We start from the raw sequence: 19338 nt of genomic DNA on the forward strand, positions 1-19338 counted from the left end.
ATGAATTTTACTGGGACAAAATTCAGTCCGTAGCAGGCGGACACTGTCATTTGTAAATCCTTTTCAAGGAAGATTAATTTTGATGACTTTAGGAATTCTGCATTTTGTTCTCTTGCCTGACTCATTTTCCATAGCCAGGGAATGAACCAGTATGTGTTGGTGACAGTAACCTTGCCAGCTTAGGAGCCTTAGAGTCAGTGGTGGAGCTGGGACAGTAAAATTTAGAGGAATTGAGCTATGGGTATGTTTTCCAGTTTTTTCCCTGTGGGTTTTTATTTTAGTTTTTAAAAGTATCTGAGAATAGACACCACTTGACAATTAATTGGTGATTGTTAATGGATTGGTCAGACTATGACTTTAGGTGAAGGAGTCTTATACACCGTACCTACATAATAGTACATTTTGCCTTTTTGGAAATGTAGCGTATTTTACTTATTGTTGCAGGTAAAGTCTGTATCAGTATTTGTACCAAGAAGTCTTTGTAAGAGAAAACAATAAGAGTGAAAGGAAAAGAGGGTTTCATTTTTTTGTTGAAAATATTTTACCTCTCTTAGGTTTAACTTTCTAAGCCTGAAATGTTGCCTGAAAATCTAAGATTTTCTTTTATTTGAAGTTCTGAATGATTAATTCCATTGACACTTTCTTTTGTGGCTCCCTTGCTTGTGGTTAGCCTATATCATTCTTTAAAGTTATCCTCAAGATCTAGACATTGGATACAGCTGCCTTCTTTTTTTTTTTTTAAGTTTTTGATATGATTTTCTAAATGTATCAAATTTTCTAATGAGAACTACCAGTTATATGCCTGATGGCCAAGAATTAGCTATTTTTATGATCCTAGATTATTAATTGGACCATTTAAACCTGAGCCAAAAGATATCTCCACTAGGAGTCAAAGCCCACTGGGGCCATGCTCAGAAATCCAAACTTAAAATAAACAAATTGGCATTATATAGTGAACCTTTTTACCTCACGAATCCATGTATTTTGTTATAGGATAATATTTCAACTAAGTTTTTGGTGTCTTCAGGGCTGTTTCTTCCTATTCCTCAGTTCCCAAGTGAAAACCAAAGATAATGAGCACAGATCTATTTTGGCTACCTACCAATGGAAGGAGTCAAAGAGTCTTCTTGACAGAAACCTTACTTAGCCTTTATGTCCCTTTCTGTAAAGCATACAGTTTTGTGCACACTCTTGGTAAGAACCACTAACAAGCACTTTTCTCTGTGTTGGCTAATTTCATTAGATAGGAGCTATCTTTCTGTGTCAGAGCATTGTGACTTATTAAGTTACAAAATGTATTTTCCATTTACTCAGTGAAAAGCTTGATATTCTGGTGAAACTCAGATTCTAATTAAATTTGCAATGCTTTTTGAAAAAAATTCTTTCAAACATTTGCTGGAATATAAGCACATGTAATGATAGGTTAAATTTACTTAATTTGGTAATGGAGCTAACTTAGGCAAAATGTAATGCCTCTCTTTGGAAATTGGTGTGTGTCATGAGGTCATTTTAGGCGCTTTGTTTCAGTATTGTGTATAGAACACTGTATGAGGCTTCAGAGCTAGGATGTAAAAAAAGACACTTTCTACTGGGAGACACCAACTTGCAAACAACTGTGATTCAAGGAATAAAATGTGTCTTATGGATTGACCATGTGAGCTTAGATAATCCACTTAACTGTTTATAGGTCTCTGTTTTTTCATTGTGACAGAGAGTTGCCCCAGGGCATTATATCCTAACTTTTAAGGTACATAGGAATCATCTTGGTTCTGGCCTATCTGCCACATATAAAAAGATTTAAAAAAACAAAGCACAACTTCATTGAGATATAACTCACATTCAAAACAATTTACACGTTTAAAATCCATTATTCAGTGGCTTTCTGTATAGTCTGAGTTGTGCGACTATCACCATTCACTATATTCTCTACCCTGCCTCAGAGCCTTATATCCACTAAATTGCTTGTTGTGTCTGTATACATGTGCCTATTCTGGACATTTCATTATAAGTGGAATTAAATAATATGTAGCCTTTTGTATCTGGCTTCTTTCAGTTAACAGTGTTTTCAGGGTTCATCCATGTGTAGCATGTATCAGTATTTCATTGCTTTTTATTGCCAAATGATATTCCATTGTATGTATATGCCACACAAATGTAAATCCATTTATATTTAAAGTGATTATTTATAGAGGACTTTCTTATGCAATTTTGCTATTTGTTTTCTATATGTGCTATATTTTTTATGTTCCTCACTTTCTCCAGTCTCTCCTTTTTTTGTTTGATATTTTTAAAAAAATATACTTTGATTACCTACTGAATTTTTTTTCTGTATACGTTTTAAATATTTCCTTAGTGGTAATGATGTGGATTACAGTTAATGTCCTAAATTTAAAACAGTGTTTTGAATTGATACCAACTTTAATAGCATGCAAAAACTTAGCTTCTATACAGTTTACTTTTCTTCCACCTTTATGTTGTCACAAATTACATTTTTATGCATTCTGTGCCCATTAACCATACATTTGTAATAAGTATTTTATATAAATCAGATAGGAAAAATGGAGGAGTTACAAAGTCAGAATACAATAATGTTGGCATTTATATTTCCTTGTATAGTAACCTTTACTGGAGTTGTTATTTTTTCATTTGACTTTGAGTTACTTTCTACTTTCTTTTTGTTTTAGCTTGAAGGAGTCTCCTTTAGCCTTTCTTCTGGGCATGTCTGCTAGCAATGAATTATTTTAGCTTTTGTTTAAGTGGGAATGTCTTAATTTTTCTTCATTTTTGAAAGATAGTTTTGCTGGGTGTAGACTTCTTTTTGATCTTTTTTTTTTCTTTCATCACTTTAGATAGGTCTGCTGGTCCTAGCCTCCATGGTTTCTAATAAGAAATGGCTGCTAATCTTATTGAGGAGTACATGATGAGTTACTTCACCTTTGTTGTTTTAAAGATTGTGTCTTTGTCTTTCAAGAGTTTAATTATGTCCATCAGTTTAGATGGCTTTGAGTGTTTTCTATTTGGAGTTTATTGAGCTTCTTTGATATATAGAATCATGTCTTACTGAATTTGGGAAGTTTTCATTCGTTATCTCTTCAAATATTCTTTCTGCCCATTTCTTTGTTTTCCCCTCTGAGACTCATATTATACTTATGTTGGTATGCTTGAACAGGTACCTTAAGCTGTTCATTTTTCTTTATTTTTTTTTCTCTTTATCCTTTAGACTGGTTAATTTCAATTGTCCTATCTTTTTGTTTGCTCATAGTTTTTCCTCCTTGTTCAGATCTGCTGTTGAACCCTCTCCAGGGAACTTACCATTTCACTTGTACTTTGAGCATCAGGATTTCTGTTTGTTTCCTTTTTATGTTTTCTTTCTCTTAATTGATAGTCTTTTTTTAAAAAATTGTTTTCCTGATTTCCTTTAGTTTTCTGTTCATGGTATTCTTTATTGAACATATTTAAGACAGTTGATTTAAAGTCTTTTTAGTAAGTTCAGTGTCTGGCCTTGCTCGGGGACGATTTCTGTCAGTTCATATTTTGTGAATAGGTCATACTTTTTGTATTTGTGATTTTTTTTGTTGAAAACTTTGTATTTTGAATGTTATACTGTTGTAATTCTGTACAGTAGATTCTACCTTTCCTCAAAGTTTGTTGTTTTCGATTATTGAGAGTTGCAGTGGTTGAATTTTAGTGATTTTTCTTTAAGAAAATTACTTTTTTTTTTTTTTTTTGCAAAGACTGTATTCTTTTTGTGTGTGGTCACTGATGTTTCTGTCCATTATCTCAGCAGTCAGCCTTATCTTTCTCAATCCAAAGAGGAAAATCAATTACTATTCTCCTGGTCTTTGTAGCTTATCTTTGAGTTGGGGCATCTTTTTTTTTTTTTTTAATATTTTATTATTCATGAGAGACAGAGAATAGAGAGAGGCAGAGACACAGGCAGAGGGAGAAGCAGGCTCCATGCAGGAAGCCTGATGTGGGACTCGATCCCAGGACTGCAGGATCACGCCCTGTGCCAAAGGCAGGCACTAAACTCCTGAGCCACCCAGGGATCCCCGTGTTGGGGCACCTCTTGATCATTGAGCCTTGTCTGTCTACAATGCTGCCTTCACCTTCACTTGCTTATGCCAAATCCACAGATCTATCAGGGTGCAAGTCCAGGATCTTCTCAGGTCTTTCTGAGCACACAGCTGTTTATAAGCCTGTATTTTTCACTCTGTCTTCCCTGGTATATGTGGCAGCCCTTCCAAGCCTTTATTCTCTCACAAAACTTCCTCCTCAGCTTCTTTCTCCCAGTCTTTTGGTTGTGTTTTCTGCTTGCCTTATTCCTAGTCACTTCCCGGCTAGTATATGTCCTTAATCTTTTGGCAGACATCCAGAAAGTCACTGTAGCTGCCCTGGAGTGAGGTTGTGAAATAAATATTAGCCTATGCACCAGTCCCCCAAGGAACTGCCAGAAAGGTTAAACACACAAGTACAGTATTTTAAGAACGAAGTCTGGGCAGCCCGGGTGGCTCAGTGGTTTGGCGCCGCCTTCGGCCCAGGGCGTGATCCTGGAGACCCGGGATTGAGTCCCACGTCGGGCTCCCTGCATGGAGCCTGCTTCTCCCTCTGCCTGTGTCTCTGCCTCTGCCTCTCTCTCTCGTGTGTCTATCATGAATAAATAAATAAAATCTTAAAAAAAAAAAAAAAAAGAACGAAGTCTTTTTTTAAGCCCCCACTGCCAGTAAGCTGCAACAGAAAGAAAAGCTTCTGTCCCCACAGCCAGCACTGCTTCTCTGGGCAGTGGGGAATAGTTGATATGTAAACAGAAATGCCACAGTGCCTTCTTACCAAAATTCAGCTTTTTCTTCATTAAGCACTTCCTTGGTTGTTTTAAGGTTTTGATTCTAGAGTTGATTCTGTTAGTTTTTGCCAGCCTATGATTAGTACAGGGACCGATTCTTTGACTGCCCTATTCACCAGTTTTTATATCAAATTTAGTGTATTTTTTTGATAGGTCAATTTGATAAATTGATTTGCAGTTTGTTACTCCCTCTCTTATTGTAATTTTTCACTGAAACTTTGCTTTTAAAAGTTTCTGAATTATTAACTTATATACAGATTTGTAAAAAAAAGCATTTTTTTAATTAGCTGTCAAAAGAAATTGAGTAGAATATTGGAGAAGGTATATGGTGTTTTTGTGGAATTTAGAAACATTCCTATTTACTAAAAACTTTGATGTAATCACTTTGGAAAGGATGTATATTTCTGAAGTAGTATTGTCGTTATACAGCTTGGAAAACCCATCCATATGTAGAGCACTGGGAATGTTGGTTCTCTTAGATTGTATAAGCTTGAGCTGTGCTTAGTGTTTTGTCTGATTTTTATAGATCATTGGTTAAAAAGCAGTGAGCTGAGGAATGCTATTTATGTTTAAAATTTTGAAGAGAAAACTTTTTTCTCATTAACTGTTGAGAATTTAAGAGACGATATGGGAGGGTTTGAAGTGAGACTTATAGCCTCTTTGTTTTTAGATTCTCATTTCATATTGGTAGGAAAGGACTGTTGGAAAAGTAGATCCCTTTTTGAAATTTGATTTCTTTTCATAGTCTTAGCGAAATATCCTAGAAATCATTGTTAACCAAATACTGGTCTTTAAGTTATTAACAACTTGATCACATTGAATCTTTCTGGCACATAAGTCAGAAAGTTTAATAATTCATGTAAATATCTATCATGGGATAAAATCCATTTCATGTAGGCCTTTTTAGTAATTTGTAACACTTGGTGGTCATGTGGGTAGGCTGGATCCAAAAACCTAGTGGATGCTTCCACTGGGAGCAGCTTCATGCCAGGATAGAAATCAAGTATGAGTAGGAGAAAGTGAAAACAGAGTCTATTGAATAGTGTGAGTGAGAGAGAATAGCAGACAGAGTGGGAGACTTGGAAAGGAGAGGAGAATGAGTCTTGTTGTTTGGAGTTAGGAGTTTATATTAGAAAGAGGTCTAGGGTTTGTGGTCCTTCAGGAATTCTGAGTAGGGTCCAATCAGAGGTGAGTGTCAGGTGAACAAAGGTGTTATTCCATAAGTGACTGAAAGTAGAGGGTGTTGATGCCAGTGTCAGCTGAGGTTTGTTCAGAGCTAATGTCCTAGAATGTGTTTGGGATCTGGCTCTGGCTCTTCTTGGATGTAGTCAGGTGTTTGGAGCCTAGGACAAAACTGAGAGAATGTTAACTTTCTTGCTACCTCCTTGAAATGGGAACACGGCTTCTTTGGCTGATTCAGAAACAAAATACAGAACATGAGTAAATGAGGGCTAACAGAAAAATAGCAGAGATGGAGTTTTTCTAAAATGGAGTTCCTTCAGCTTCCCTACTTTAGTCGGTTAGGCTTTGATTGTTAATAAACTAGAGCTCATGAAGAAGTTTTAATTACATTTTCCTTCATTTGAATAAACAGTAAGAGGAATCTTAATTTTTGAGACCAAAAGTAAGAAATTTTGTCGTGATTAGTCAGCTGCAGATGATTAGTTTGGAATTTTCTTCTGGGGGAAAAGCCATTTCTGATTTGCTTTTAATCTAGACTAGAGAAGTAATTGATTTAGCAGCATACAACAAGCCTTTCTTTAGTTTAAGAATTTATTTGTAGTTGCCAGTTGTTCCATATTATCTATAATTTTTTTAAGCAGTCGTTTTTTGCTTTTCAGGAAAACTTTGTGACTTTGGCTCGTAATTTCTTTCTGCCTAATGTTGTATAGGTTTATCCTATGAAGTTTTTCAACCATTTCTATTCTGTAGGTGTTAAATATTAAGATACAGATTATGTATGCATTTTGATTCTTATTTATATTCTGACTTTTGAACTGTGTTGTGTCTATTCACATCTCTAGTAGAGTGCCTGAGGAATAATGAAGAGTAAGTGAAACATAATCAGTTTCCCTATTTATTAACAGTTCTTCTGAAGGTTTAATGTTTAAACTTTGGCTAGAAGGCATGGAGCTGGCTGGTTCTTTAATTTCATTATATCCCACCTTTCCCTTTCTCATAAATGCAGCGGATAAGTGACTCTAATATCTTTCTTCTCAGATGAATTAAATTGTGACTTTGTTAAACTGTAATAGGCTTGCCTAATTCATTAAATACCACCTTCTTGGAAATGACTTCCTTCCCCTCACTCCCTCCTGTGGAAACTCTTGTAATCACCATTAAGAGAAAATAAGTTATAACTTAAAAAATAGTCTTGTTCAGGGCACCTGACTGGCTCAGTCAGAAGAGAATGCAATTCTTGATCTTGGGTCTTAAGTTTGAGCTCCACATTGGATATAGAGATTACTTAAATACATAAAATTTAAAAAATAATTCCTGCTCAGCAGACAGTTGAGATCTGTGCAGTTTGCTACATTGTATGATTTGGACAAATTTTATCAATATTTTTTTTTTTTTAATTAAGCTCTAGGCCTAACGTGGGGCTTGAACTCACAACCCTGAAGAGCCAGCCAGGTGCCCCATTGAAAATATATTTTTGATCTTATCTACAAAGTTACAATTTATATTTATGTATACTATAAATAACACAAATAATTATATATTAATATATAATAATTATAAATAGTTGTATATATTATATATGAATAAAGATCTAAAACTCCCTTTTTTCCCCACATGAGTTTCTACAGTAGACAGAATTGATGCTATTGTGCTAAAAATGATGTCTCTTTTTTGTAGAAAACCATGATTTGAACAAAAGTTTCTATTAAATGGTTATTGAACTGCTAAGGTTGACACTGAAGAGCTAGATCACTGACAGAGCTAATAAAGCTATGCTTTTCTTCCTTTTTTAAAAAGTCAGATTATTTTCATATTCTTTGTTTTAATAGGCAGCTACTACATGTTAGTATTTATCCATGTTTAAAATTTATGTTTGGGATCCCTGGGTGGCGCAGCGGTTTGGCGCCTGCCTTTGGCCCAGGGCACGATCCTGGAGACCCAGGATCGAATCCCACGTCGGGCTCCCGGTGCATGAAGCCTGCTTCTCCCTCTGCCTGTGTCTCTGCCTCTCTCTCCCTCTCTCTGTGTGACTATCATAAATAAATAAAAATTAAAAAAAATAATAAATAAAAAAATAAAATTTATGTTTAAAGTTGAAAGTCTAAAAAAAAGTTGAAAGTCTTCAGTGGGAAAACATTAATTTTGCTTTCCTCAGAGAGAAGTTCTATAGATATTCGTAAGTTAATTGTTTTTAAAATTAGCAGGTCTTATTTCTAATAGTCAGAAAATTACATACAGTTTTGATTTTTTATGGCAAGCATTAGAGAAGAGCTTGCTAAATAAAAACTTTGATTTGCAATTCAAAAAAATACATAATTTTAAAATATATCTTAATGTCTTCTAGAAGTACTAATAAAACTAGAGAAGAGAAATAGTTTGCAAATTGATTCTCTAAATAGTTAACAGGAATTTGGAGTTCATCGTCAGCGTTTGGGTTTTATCTCCCTCCATAGCTTACTATTTGTGTGATGTTGGGCGAATTACTTAACCTTTCAAAGTGTCTTTAAAAGAGGAGGGGATGATAATAATGGTACCTGCTTCACTGGAGTTGTTAGTAGCTAAGTAGTTGATAGTAGATAACTTAGCATAGGTATGTAGCAAAGTGCCTTTCAGATAGTAAGCAGTGAAATGTTAGTTGATTGCTTTTAGTACTTGTATCATCTTTGAAGAATGACCTAGCCTTTTTTTTTTTTTTTTTTTACCTTGGTAATAGAATATATTAGTGTGAAAAATTATGTAGTTCTAAGTTTAATTTGGAAAGAAAAGTCAAATAAATATGTTCCCTTAATAAAGAAAAATTCCTTTTCCTTTGAACATGGACATTGAAACATTGAAACATTGAAAAAACTTTAAAAAGTTTTTTGTAGTTGGAAAAAAAAATTTTGTAGTTGGACTAAAGTAATGAAACCAGATATTCCTGGCCTGTGTTTGTATACATAATTACAGAAAATGGGAAGCTTTTTAAAGACTGAAGGACTAGCGATCTGTGCTTTAAGGAAAACTTTTTATGTGCTGATTTTGATAGTAAAATCTATAACATTTGCATGCTATTAAACTTCCAGAAATACTAACACAGTTTAGTCTCTTTGAAATTACGTGATATAATTTATTTTGTTTCCGAACATTTTTTAGCTTTATGATCTAATCTGTAAACTCTTGATTATATTTGCAAAATTATGTGTCTGCCTAGCACTGGAACACACCAGGCCTATTCCTACCCTCATAGTCTTTGTATTTTTTGCTTTCTTTGCCTAGATCACTTTCATCCTGATTGTGGCCCATCCTTGGGCCCTCGGGTTAATCATGGTTCTACAAAAGGGTCACCTACTTTTGTTAGATGTTCTCTCCTTTATCTAAAATGTCACTCTCTATCCTAATGCATTTTTTCCTATCAGGTATTATATTACATATTCTTGTTTGCTTATTTTTAGATACTTTCCCATAAGAATAAGAGCTGAGGGCAGGAACTTAGTTTTGTTTACTGCTGATTCCCACTGTGTATAATATAATACAGGGTCTGGCATTAATAAATATTTGTTAAGTGAATGAATCAATGAGATTGATGAATTAAGATATAACTTACTTTATAGATAGGGATAATCAGTGAGCCAGTTTTTAATATTTTCTTTTTTTTTAGAAGATTTTATTTATTCATTCATAAGAGACAGAGAGAGAGAAAGAGAGAGAGAGACAGACAGACAGGCAGAGGGAGAAGTGGGCTCCATGCAGGGAGCCCAACGTGGGACTCGATCCCGGGTCTCCAGGATCACGCCCTGGGCTGAAGGCAGCGCTAAACCGCTGAGCCATCCGGGCTGCGCCAGTTTTTAATATTTTCTATGAGACATTTATCTTTATGAAAAAAAATGAACCATTTAAAAGTTGAGATTTATTATCTACCGCCTACCACCTGCCCCCCCCCCACCAAAACCCAGCAGGAGTCCAGGTTTAGAGTATTTTATACATAGTACGCGCTGTCAATCAAGAGGCCTAATTGAGAACACCGGCTCAATTTATAATAGCAAAAAGACTGCATAGTCATTTAATTGCTCTTGGTTTATTCCCTTGTTTCTTTTCTAGAATCTATCTCAGTGCCTGGTACACAGTTAAGGTAGCCAATAATATGTTTTTTGGGTGAGTGAATTAACTTGTAAAATGAGTTAATACCATGCACTGGGTCTTAGTTTCTCAAAGTGTCTTAAAGACCCTAGGATAAGACCTTCTGGAATAAAACGGATCAAAGAAATTTGTGAAATACTATTCATTGATTCTCAAAGTATGCCTCAGAATCACCTGCATGGCTTATAAATACGTCTTTTAGGTTTACCCTGCCCACCTCCATATTTGAAGTAGGGTAGTGAATTTCTAACAAGTTCTGAAAAGGTAGGGAGAGGTAATTTTGGTTATGTGGGACCGCACTTTGACAGTCCCTGTTGTATCTGTATTCCATTTGAGGTTATTCACACAGACCTGTTGAAGGTTTACGGAAGCACTACCAAAGCTGTTTAGCTCTTAACTCAGTATTTCTAAAACTTATTTGAATTTGGTACCCATTCTGTGTGTATGTGTGTGATCTGCCAATCGCATTATACTCAGTGTCTTTGAACATCCTTGGAACTATTGTTCTGTGGCTCATACTTTCAGAAACAAAGCCAGGTCACATCTGCAGTGTTTCTCACTTATAGAATGAGGATTCCTTCCTCCCTTCCTTCCTTCCTTCCTTCCTTCCTTCCTTCCTTCCTTCCTTCCTTCCTTCCTCCCTCCCTCCCTCCCTCCCTCCCTCCCTCCCTCCCTCCCTTTCTTTTTTCTTTCTTTTCTCTTTTTTTCTGCATGCTAGAGTAGGTTAAAACTTAATTGTATTAGGAGTGAAATTGTGTTAGGGCTGAAACCCTTAGAATTGAATCCTGTTGCTTGGATGAAATCTAATATGATATTCATGATCTGCATGGAAACATTATATACGTTTTTGATTTTTGCTGATCTACATTGGGTTCAATGTAAGGATGTATATAGCAAGTTTCTTAGTTTCATGAAAATTGAGCCCAAAATGATGAAATGATTTCTTTCTCAGTACCTTTTATATCTTGTATTTATATTTCTCTTTCTAGGTAGCTTTTTTTTAAATTTGCCAAACACATTTTTGTAACTTCAGAGCATGGCAAAATTAGGAAGTAATACTTTATCATGAGAATTGTTTTCTCTAGATAAAGTCAAATCTCAGATAGTGTTCTTTTTCTCTAGTTGAATTTTGAAATTTGCTAATTTTATCTCCCAGTGTAGCATTTATTTTGCATGTTGCATTTTGCTGACTTCACTTCATATTTTAAATATGGTTGTACTTGTTCTGGGTCTTCTTAGAGTAATGGATATAATAAAAGATTTGAGTAATTATTAGGGGATATTTGAGGAAGAAGTGATGGTTACAAACTCTTCAGATATTAAATGTAGCAGAATCTTCAAACTTGAACTTAATGGAGTGCTTTATATTCTCCAAGGCTGTGGATCTTTCCATTGATGAATCCAGCTTGACAGGAGAGACAACACCTTGTTCTAAGGTGACCGCTCCTCAGCCAGCTGCAACTAATGGAGATCTTGCATCAAGAAGTAACATTGCTTTCATGGGAACACTGGTCAGATGTGGCAAAGCAAAGGTAATTTTTTCCTCTTGTTTTGAAAGTAGTAGTTCCTTTGTTTTCAACCTTTTTTTTTTTTTTTTAGTTCTAATTTTGTGTGGTTCTTTTAAAATTATATGACAAAGAAATGACAGAATTGAACCTAACTTGTAGCCACTGTGTGTGAGACTAAGAAGCTATGTCCCTGAGGGATAATATTCCATAGTTCTGCCATTTGCCAGATAATGGAGCCTTTATTTTTTTATTTTATTTTTTAAAAGATTTTATTTATTTATTCATGAGAGACACACACAGAGAGAGGCAGAGACACAGGCAGAGGGAGAAGCAGGCTCCATGCAGGGAGCCTGACATGGGACTTGATCCTGGGTATCCAGGATCAGGCCCTGGGCTAAATAAAGGTGGTGCTGAACTGCTGAGCCACCAGGCTGCCCGATAATGGAGCCTTTAAAAACATAGTCCTCAGTAGCCGTTCTTTTTTTCATTTGTTTATTTTAGATAGAAACAGCAGTACATGGATATGTTCATTACTAGCTAAATAAAATTTTAATTTAATTGATAATGGTACTGGCTGTAATATTCTGTCCACATATCATTCACTTAATGATGGATTTTAGCTATTCTTTTTCCTGGATTCACAAATATAAAAGACATGATTCAGTAGCATTTGAAGGGAAAAATAAACTACATTAAAGGTCTCTCTTGAGTATAAGACAGTTTTGAATTTCAGAAATATTAATATAGACAAAGAATGAGCCTCAGAGGGACACCTGGGTGGCGCAGCAGTTGAGCATCTGCCGTTGGCTCAGGGCGTGATCCCGGGGTCTGGGGATCGAGTCCTGCTTTGGGAATCCCTGTGAGAAGCCTGCTTACCCCTCTGCCTGTGTCTCTCATGAATAAATAAATAAAAAATCTTTAATAAAAAGAAAAGAAGAATGCGTCTCAGAATTGGGTGAAGGCTTATATGGTGAGGCATAAATACTAGTGATCCGTAGTACTATCACAAAGTTAATTTGCTAAGGGAACCTTGGATATGTGTATTAGCCGTCTTGACCGTGGACAAGGTTTTGGAGAAAGTAAGAGTTTTTGGTTTTACTCAAGAGAGGTGATTCCATCTGAAAGTAAATGTTGTTCTCCTGTTTTTTCTTTTAGGGTATTGTCATTGGAACAGGAGAAAATTCTGAATTTGGAGAGGTTTTTAAGATGATGCAAGCAGAAGAAGTAAGTACTTAGTTGTGTTAATGATATTTTAATTTCAAATCTAAAATTCTCCATTGTAAGTAGAGGGACAGAAAATATTGGTGGATTATTTTATGTACTGTTGAAAGTAGTATTTTATTTGGAGTATCACTCAGTTGTCTGTTTTTAGAAACGTAATTAGAAAGACTGTATTTGAAAGGGCTTGAGTTGACATTGCTAATATGCTAAAACATTTTGATGTTCATTGTTTATAGGAGAAAAAGGTTTATAGCCAATTATTTATAGGGCCTATTCTTTTTAAAAATTAGCTTTATCATATTAATTTTAAAAATTATTAAATAGTATATTTGTCTTGTTCAAATTCCCAACTTTATATAATTCCAAGTAATGGGGAAAAAATTGCAAAGTAAAATAACCTGGAAGATACTCTTGTTTAAGGATATTACAGATTAGTTCTCCCATTGAAAGTACTTCCTTATGTATATAAAAGGAAGTTGCATTCTACAAATGTCATATTCTCTCCAAATCATCTGGATTTCTCAGGTAACCTGCCAAGATTCCACTATGTGATGCAGTGTGTAAAGCCATTCCCAGAAGCTTGGCAGTGAAGGAGTGCTAGAGAAGGGAGTTAGCAGTAGCAGATCAGGGAGCCAACTGGAGGAAAAGACTTGGATTGTAAGCTTGTTTGTGGATACAGAAAGGAGAAGATTGGAAAAGTGAGGGGGCAGTTGATGGTAATAAAGTCCTGGAGAAGCTGATCGGGAGAATAGGCTTCTTCTCAAAAATAGGCATGAGGAGCATGATGGACCCTTTCAAATAAACAAGCTTTTAAAAGTCTCAGCCTTAGTTTCCTCATAAAAGGAGTAATACTTACCAAGAGAGAGTTGTGTACATCATGGGTATATTAAGAACGAGCATGAAAAAAAAAAAAAAAAAGAATGAGCATGAATATGTCAAGCACTTAGCGGAGTCCCTGGCACCTAGTGTATTTCACTAAATTTAGATCATTGCACTCTTCTCCAATTTGTCAAGGCACCAAAAACCCCTCTGCAGAAGAGCATGGACCTTCTAGGAAAACAGCTTTCCTTTTACTCCTTTGGTATAATAGGTAAGAGAAGAGTGAGTATGTATATCTCATCTATTTACTTATTTACTTAGGTTTTTAAAATTGTTTAATTTTTTGAGTGGGAAGGGGGAGTTTAGCTAGATGCATACATTTATTCATTTAATGAATTTTTAGATTGCTACTACTTTTTAAAAAATATAAAACTAGTCCCCAACTATTGTCCTTTTCTACAAAGATAAGTTAGAACTCTCTGTAATTATTATAATCAATGAGCATTTCTGTAAACATTTTAGTATTTGTCTTTCTCGTTTTCAACAAAATGGATAGTATGATTCATAGACTACTTTTCCTTTTCTGTTTCACATTTTCTTCATAAGCACCTTGTCATTAAATAGATGCTCATTGAATTGATGTCATGAAATAGGTGGTTGTATAGTATTCCATTATGTAGGAAAAAATATCTTAGAACTCTTGTAGACATTTCTGTTTTTTGAGTTTTTAAAATTATATAAATGATTCTTCAGTGCAGGTATCTTATTAAATTCTTAAAAGTAAAATTATTGGATCACAGATTATCCACGCAAGTTTTAGATTTTTGACATGTTTGCCATGTTTTTAAAGTTTTTGTTTCATATTGCCAAATAATATCTTTCATCAGCAAGGCAGAGTTATTTCTCTTCCAGCACCCTTGCCCGCTTTGTTGTCATGAACAGATGAATAAAAGACTTCTCATTATTTTATTTCACAATTCATTATAGAGAAACTGAGCACTTTTGTCATTGTGTGTATGGGTCCTTTTTATTTTATGACTTGCAGTCTGTTTATCTTATCCCTTGAGTCTTAGGTTGGTAACAGCTCTTCATATAATTAGGATATCCATCCTTTTGTTAAATATTTTCCTCCCAAATTTTAAATTCCCTTAAGGGATAAATAAAATAAACTTAGTACAGGATAGAGTTGTAATTGAAACATCTTTGTGTCCTGAGATTCTGATATAACTGTACTATTAACAATATCTGCAATTATAGTTTGTCTTTGTTATCTTCGTAAAAGCTGTCCCAACTCCATGTTGTGGAAAGTGTTTATGTTTATATCTATTTAAACATCAATCTACTACTTTAGTTTTTATCTTTGACACTTAATTTTACTATTTAGAATTTATTTTAGTATAAGACTTAAGGTAGAGTTCATAACATTTTTACTCAAAACTTAATTATCCCAATACCATTAATTCTATAGTCTATTCTATATTCACTGAGTTGAAATGACATCTTTATCATACATTAAACACTTGAATCAGTTTTGGAGTCCTTGCACCTTTAATTTTTCCATGCTATTATTTTAATTATTCTTGTTAGCCTAATGTTTTAAAATCAGTAATACAGCTTTAAGTTAAAGCAGACTTGTTATGCAGTTTCAACTAAATTATTTAAATATTAATTCTGTTGATCCATCTGTCTTCATCATAAAGTAGAAGGTAGAAAAGTATTTCATTCCTCATTTTTAACTAGTGTGTATATATTCTCATACTCCCTTAATTTATTGCTGTTTATTTTCCAGAATTTATAGGGAATTTGATAAATCTAAGGGCATGTAGCCAATTAAATCTCCCCAGTTATACTAATGCTGTACTGTGAAACTGTCTCACATTTAATGATAGAAATCTTTCAACTTTATGATTACCTGGTTTGAATATAATTCATTGGGCATATTTTTTGTTGTTGTTGTTGTGATAGAGGATAAAGGTCAAGATCAAAATGAAAGGTCTGCAGGCTTTTTTTTTTTTTTTTTTCTTTAGCCTTTGGTCCATACCAAAGTATTTTCAACATTCTCTGATGGAAATACTCAACTCTGCCATCAGCAGGAAAGCAATCGTAGAAAATACATAAACAAATGGATGTGGCTATGTTCCAGCAACCTTTTTTTTACAAAAGCATGAAGGAGGCCCACAGATTATAGCTTCCCTGGTATAGTTCATTGGACATAATTTCTCAAGAAAGTATTGGAAATAGGATCTTAAAGAGTCACAATCTAGATTATGATTTTGTAGTTGTAGAAAGATGAAAAAAAACTTATTTAAATGTTTATATTGACCTAGAATACAATCTTGATGCTGTGCTTTTTTCTCACAAAACCAGTGGTACACTCTGTGCCCCCTTTATTTCAGAGAGAAAGATTAAAGCAGAGAGTATTTTGTTTGGTTTATGTTAATTGATTTTATTTGTACATGCCATAAAAGTAGTAATTTTTTAATGTTAATGGAATTTTAGGTATTTTATGTAAGCTCTATCACTCTGAGCCAAGTCCTAAATATTCTTTTGTTTGCAGTACAAACTTTATATGTACTGCTTGGATATTTAGTTATGAGAAGTAAAGTCCCAGGGTTTATTTTTGCAAAGCTGATAATAAATAGAAGACTTGTGTGTCTTACTCTACCCCCGCTTCCCCTGCTGTATGAAAATACTGCTAATATTTTCTTATAGTGGGAATCCTCAGATACTGCTTTAAGGGAGGGTGGCAGGAATGGCAATAGAAGGTATAACTCTGTGTGTGTGTGTGTGTGTGTGTGTGTGTGTGTTATGTAGCATTAACTTTAAGCAGCATTAGTTTGATCACTCCTGCTTAATGGATTTTTGTAAAATCTTGTAATTGTGATCTGATGCACTTTATTATTTTTTTTTTTTTTTCTTTTTTCTTTTTTTTTCTGATGCACTTTATGTCAAGGGACTTCTTTGGCTGTGTCCTCAGCTTGTTATTCTATCCCATCTATACTTATGTGATTATAGATAAAAGGGAAAAATAGCTATTTGATTCTGTTCCAGGTATCATCATGTTGGTTGGCTGGTTACTAGGAAAAGATATCCTGGAAATGTTTACTATTAGTGTAAGGTGAGTTCTGATCATTTGTTTATAAATTAAAATCTCTTTTCCCTCTATAAATTCTCTGAGAGGCATAGGTTATATTCTATTATGGAAGTATTATACGAGCATAAAAGAGTATAGTGTCTCTAATTAAATACTTCAGAATTCATATATTGAAATGAATTCTAGGAAAATGAAAACCTACATATATAGCAGTGAATAAAACCTGTACAGGATGTCTGGTATTATCAGTCCACTATTGCATTTTTATATATAAATAGACAGTTAAGGATTGTGTAACTGAAAACTAGCAGCATGAAAGAGAAAGACCATAATAATAGAAATTGAATAGTCAATCTCAGAGGAAAACAGAAGATTCAAGAACTAGCAGAAAAATGAAAACTAGAAAGCATTTGTGATACACATGCATTCACGATATACAGATTATTGCAGAAGAGAGAACAAAAAGTTTTTAGAAATTGTGATTTTTATTGCTGAAATTGAAAATAGAATTTAAGGGCTATAATATTAAAGCCAAAGAGGACTCCACAAAAATAGAGCAAAATGTCTAAAACAGAATGAAGAGAATAATTTAATAAATACCATATCTAACCGATAGGAGTTTTAAAAGAGGTAAGAAGAAATTATATAAGAAATGATACATAAATATTTTTCAATCAGAAGCAAAACATGAAATTTTTATAGTTTGTATGGATTATGTAAATGCCCAGCAGGATGGAAAAAACTCCCAACCTAGGTGCATCATTATTAAATTAAACAAGTTAGGTCTTCTATAGAGGAAAGATAATTAGACTGGTATCAAACTTCTCATCAGCAGCTGCAGTTTCCATCATAGGATCTTTTTAGACTACTAAATTCACAAGACTTTCATGGTCACAATTGGTACCTGTGCCCTGAACAGCGGGGCAACTTAAGGCAGCACTCCTCTGAGAGAGTCTGTGCAGCAATTCAGCTTCAGGTACAAGAGATTGGGATGACCTTATGTGTGGGCGAGCTACCCTAGGTTAAAATGTTTCATTGTCCGTGGGAGCCAACATCTCTGGAAACATATACTTTCCAGGGTGCTTGCAAGAAACATGTCCAGTTATAAGAGTCACCTACACTCAGGAAATCCAAAGTGATGGCTTCCTGTAAAATAATTAGAATTCTTAATATTCCATAGACAGTCAATCAGGAGATCCCTTTATCAGAAGTAGTGTTGCCTAGCAACATAGTTGACATAACTACCCTTACCAGGTCACTAGGGGAAAAGAGCTAGGGATTTAATCAAATGCAGAAGGGAAAAGGATTTTATTAACCCTTCCTCCACAGTAACATTGGATTACATTAGAGAACAGTAGGGCAGTGCTATCAAAGTACGAGGGGAAGGGATTTTAAGTCTAAATCTAGACGGAGACAAGGTATCAATCCAGTTAGTTAAAAACAGATAGGCAAGTAATCAGAAAATTTATTCCTTCTCTGTCCTGTATGAATTCTAGCAAAACAAAGATGATAAAAGGAAAATGGTGATGGATGGGATATAAGTAAGAGTGAAACTTACCTAGGCATCTAGGGAAAAGAAATCCTGGATGACAGCTGTATTGTAGGAGTAGAAAGTAATAGTTCAAATATTAGAACAAAAACAATTAAAAAAAAGTCAAATGTATTATAAGGACTTGGTAGGTTGAATAAGGTTAAAACATATTTGTGATAGGATGAAGCAGTGTATCTTTTCCCCTAAAGGGGCAAACATACAATTTAAAACTCTTGGCTTCAATCTTGGGTTGCATACAAAATAAATTTAAAATGGGGTATGAGTTTGAGATATTAAACATAAGCATATTATCTATTAGACTCATTTTTAGATTTTTAGTATTTTTGAGGGGGCAGTTCTGTTTGTGAAGGTTGACATATCATGATTTTTATTCCTACTTCAAGGTCTTACAAAGGACAAAGCGTTAAACATTTTTTTTAATAGAATAAAACTCATTCTACTTTGCAATTATGGATCCATTATCCTTTCATAAATCTAAGTAAGATATATTATGGGATCTTTAGTGACCTTATTTTTCTTGTGTCTTGAAACATTTTGTTATTTCATTATCCTATTAATTATTTTAATAATTATTTCCACCTGTCCTAAAAATGAGTAAAACAATAAGAATGCAGAATGATGACATCACTTATAAGGTTGATGTAATAGCATTATTCTGTTATCCTTTAATTTTTTCATTATGTTGCTCAGTATTACATCATCATTTACAAGTATAAAAGGGGTCTGGAGATACAGTCATTATAGTTGCCTTTTTTTCTTTCCTATTCATTAAAGTCAGCAATCATTATTTTTTCACTTTTCACCATAATGGCAAAGAATAATTGATAGAAGAATTACTGGGTGAACCAAAAGATGAAAGCAAAGAGACAAAGAGCCACCATACACTCTAATGATGAGGGTGAAATTTAATCAAATAAATGAAATCTTAATGCTATGAATCTTTGGATGGCAGTCTAGGTTTTCTGAAATTCCTGAACTAATGAATGAATAGTTTATTTCTAAG

The 19338-nt window shown here is 34.3% G+C and overlaps 1 protein-coding gene across 4 annotated transcripts in view; it reads left to right on the forward strand.

Annotated features, from left to right (window-relative positions):
• Positions 1-19338, forward strand: part of ATP2C1 (ATPase secretory pathway Ca2+ transporting 1) — a 135644-nt gene that overhangs the window by 60083 nt on the left and 56223 nt on the right. For all 4 annotated transcript variants that reach the window (XM_038570826.1, XM_038570823.1, XM_038570825.1 and 1 more), the window contains 4 exons: positions 11518-11673; positions 12805-12873; positions 13885-13960; positions 16741-16807. In XM_038570826.1, the coding sequence (XP_038426754.1) occupies positions 11518-11673; positions 12805-12873; positions 13885-13960; positions 16741-16807 (368 nt within the window). The remainder of the gene's footprint in view (positions 1-11517; positions 11674-12804; positions 12874-13884; positions 13961-16740; positions 16808-19338) is intronic.

The sequence above is a fragment of the Canis lupus genome, chromosome 23 (assembly GCF_011100685.1).
Source record: "Canis lupus familiaris isolate Mischka breed German Shepherd chromosome 23, alternate assembly UU_Cfam_GSD_1.0, whole genome shotgun sequence".
NCBI lineage: Eukaryota > Metazoa > Chordata > Mammalia > Carnivora > Canidae > Canis > Canis lupus.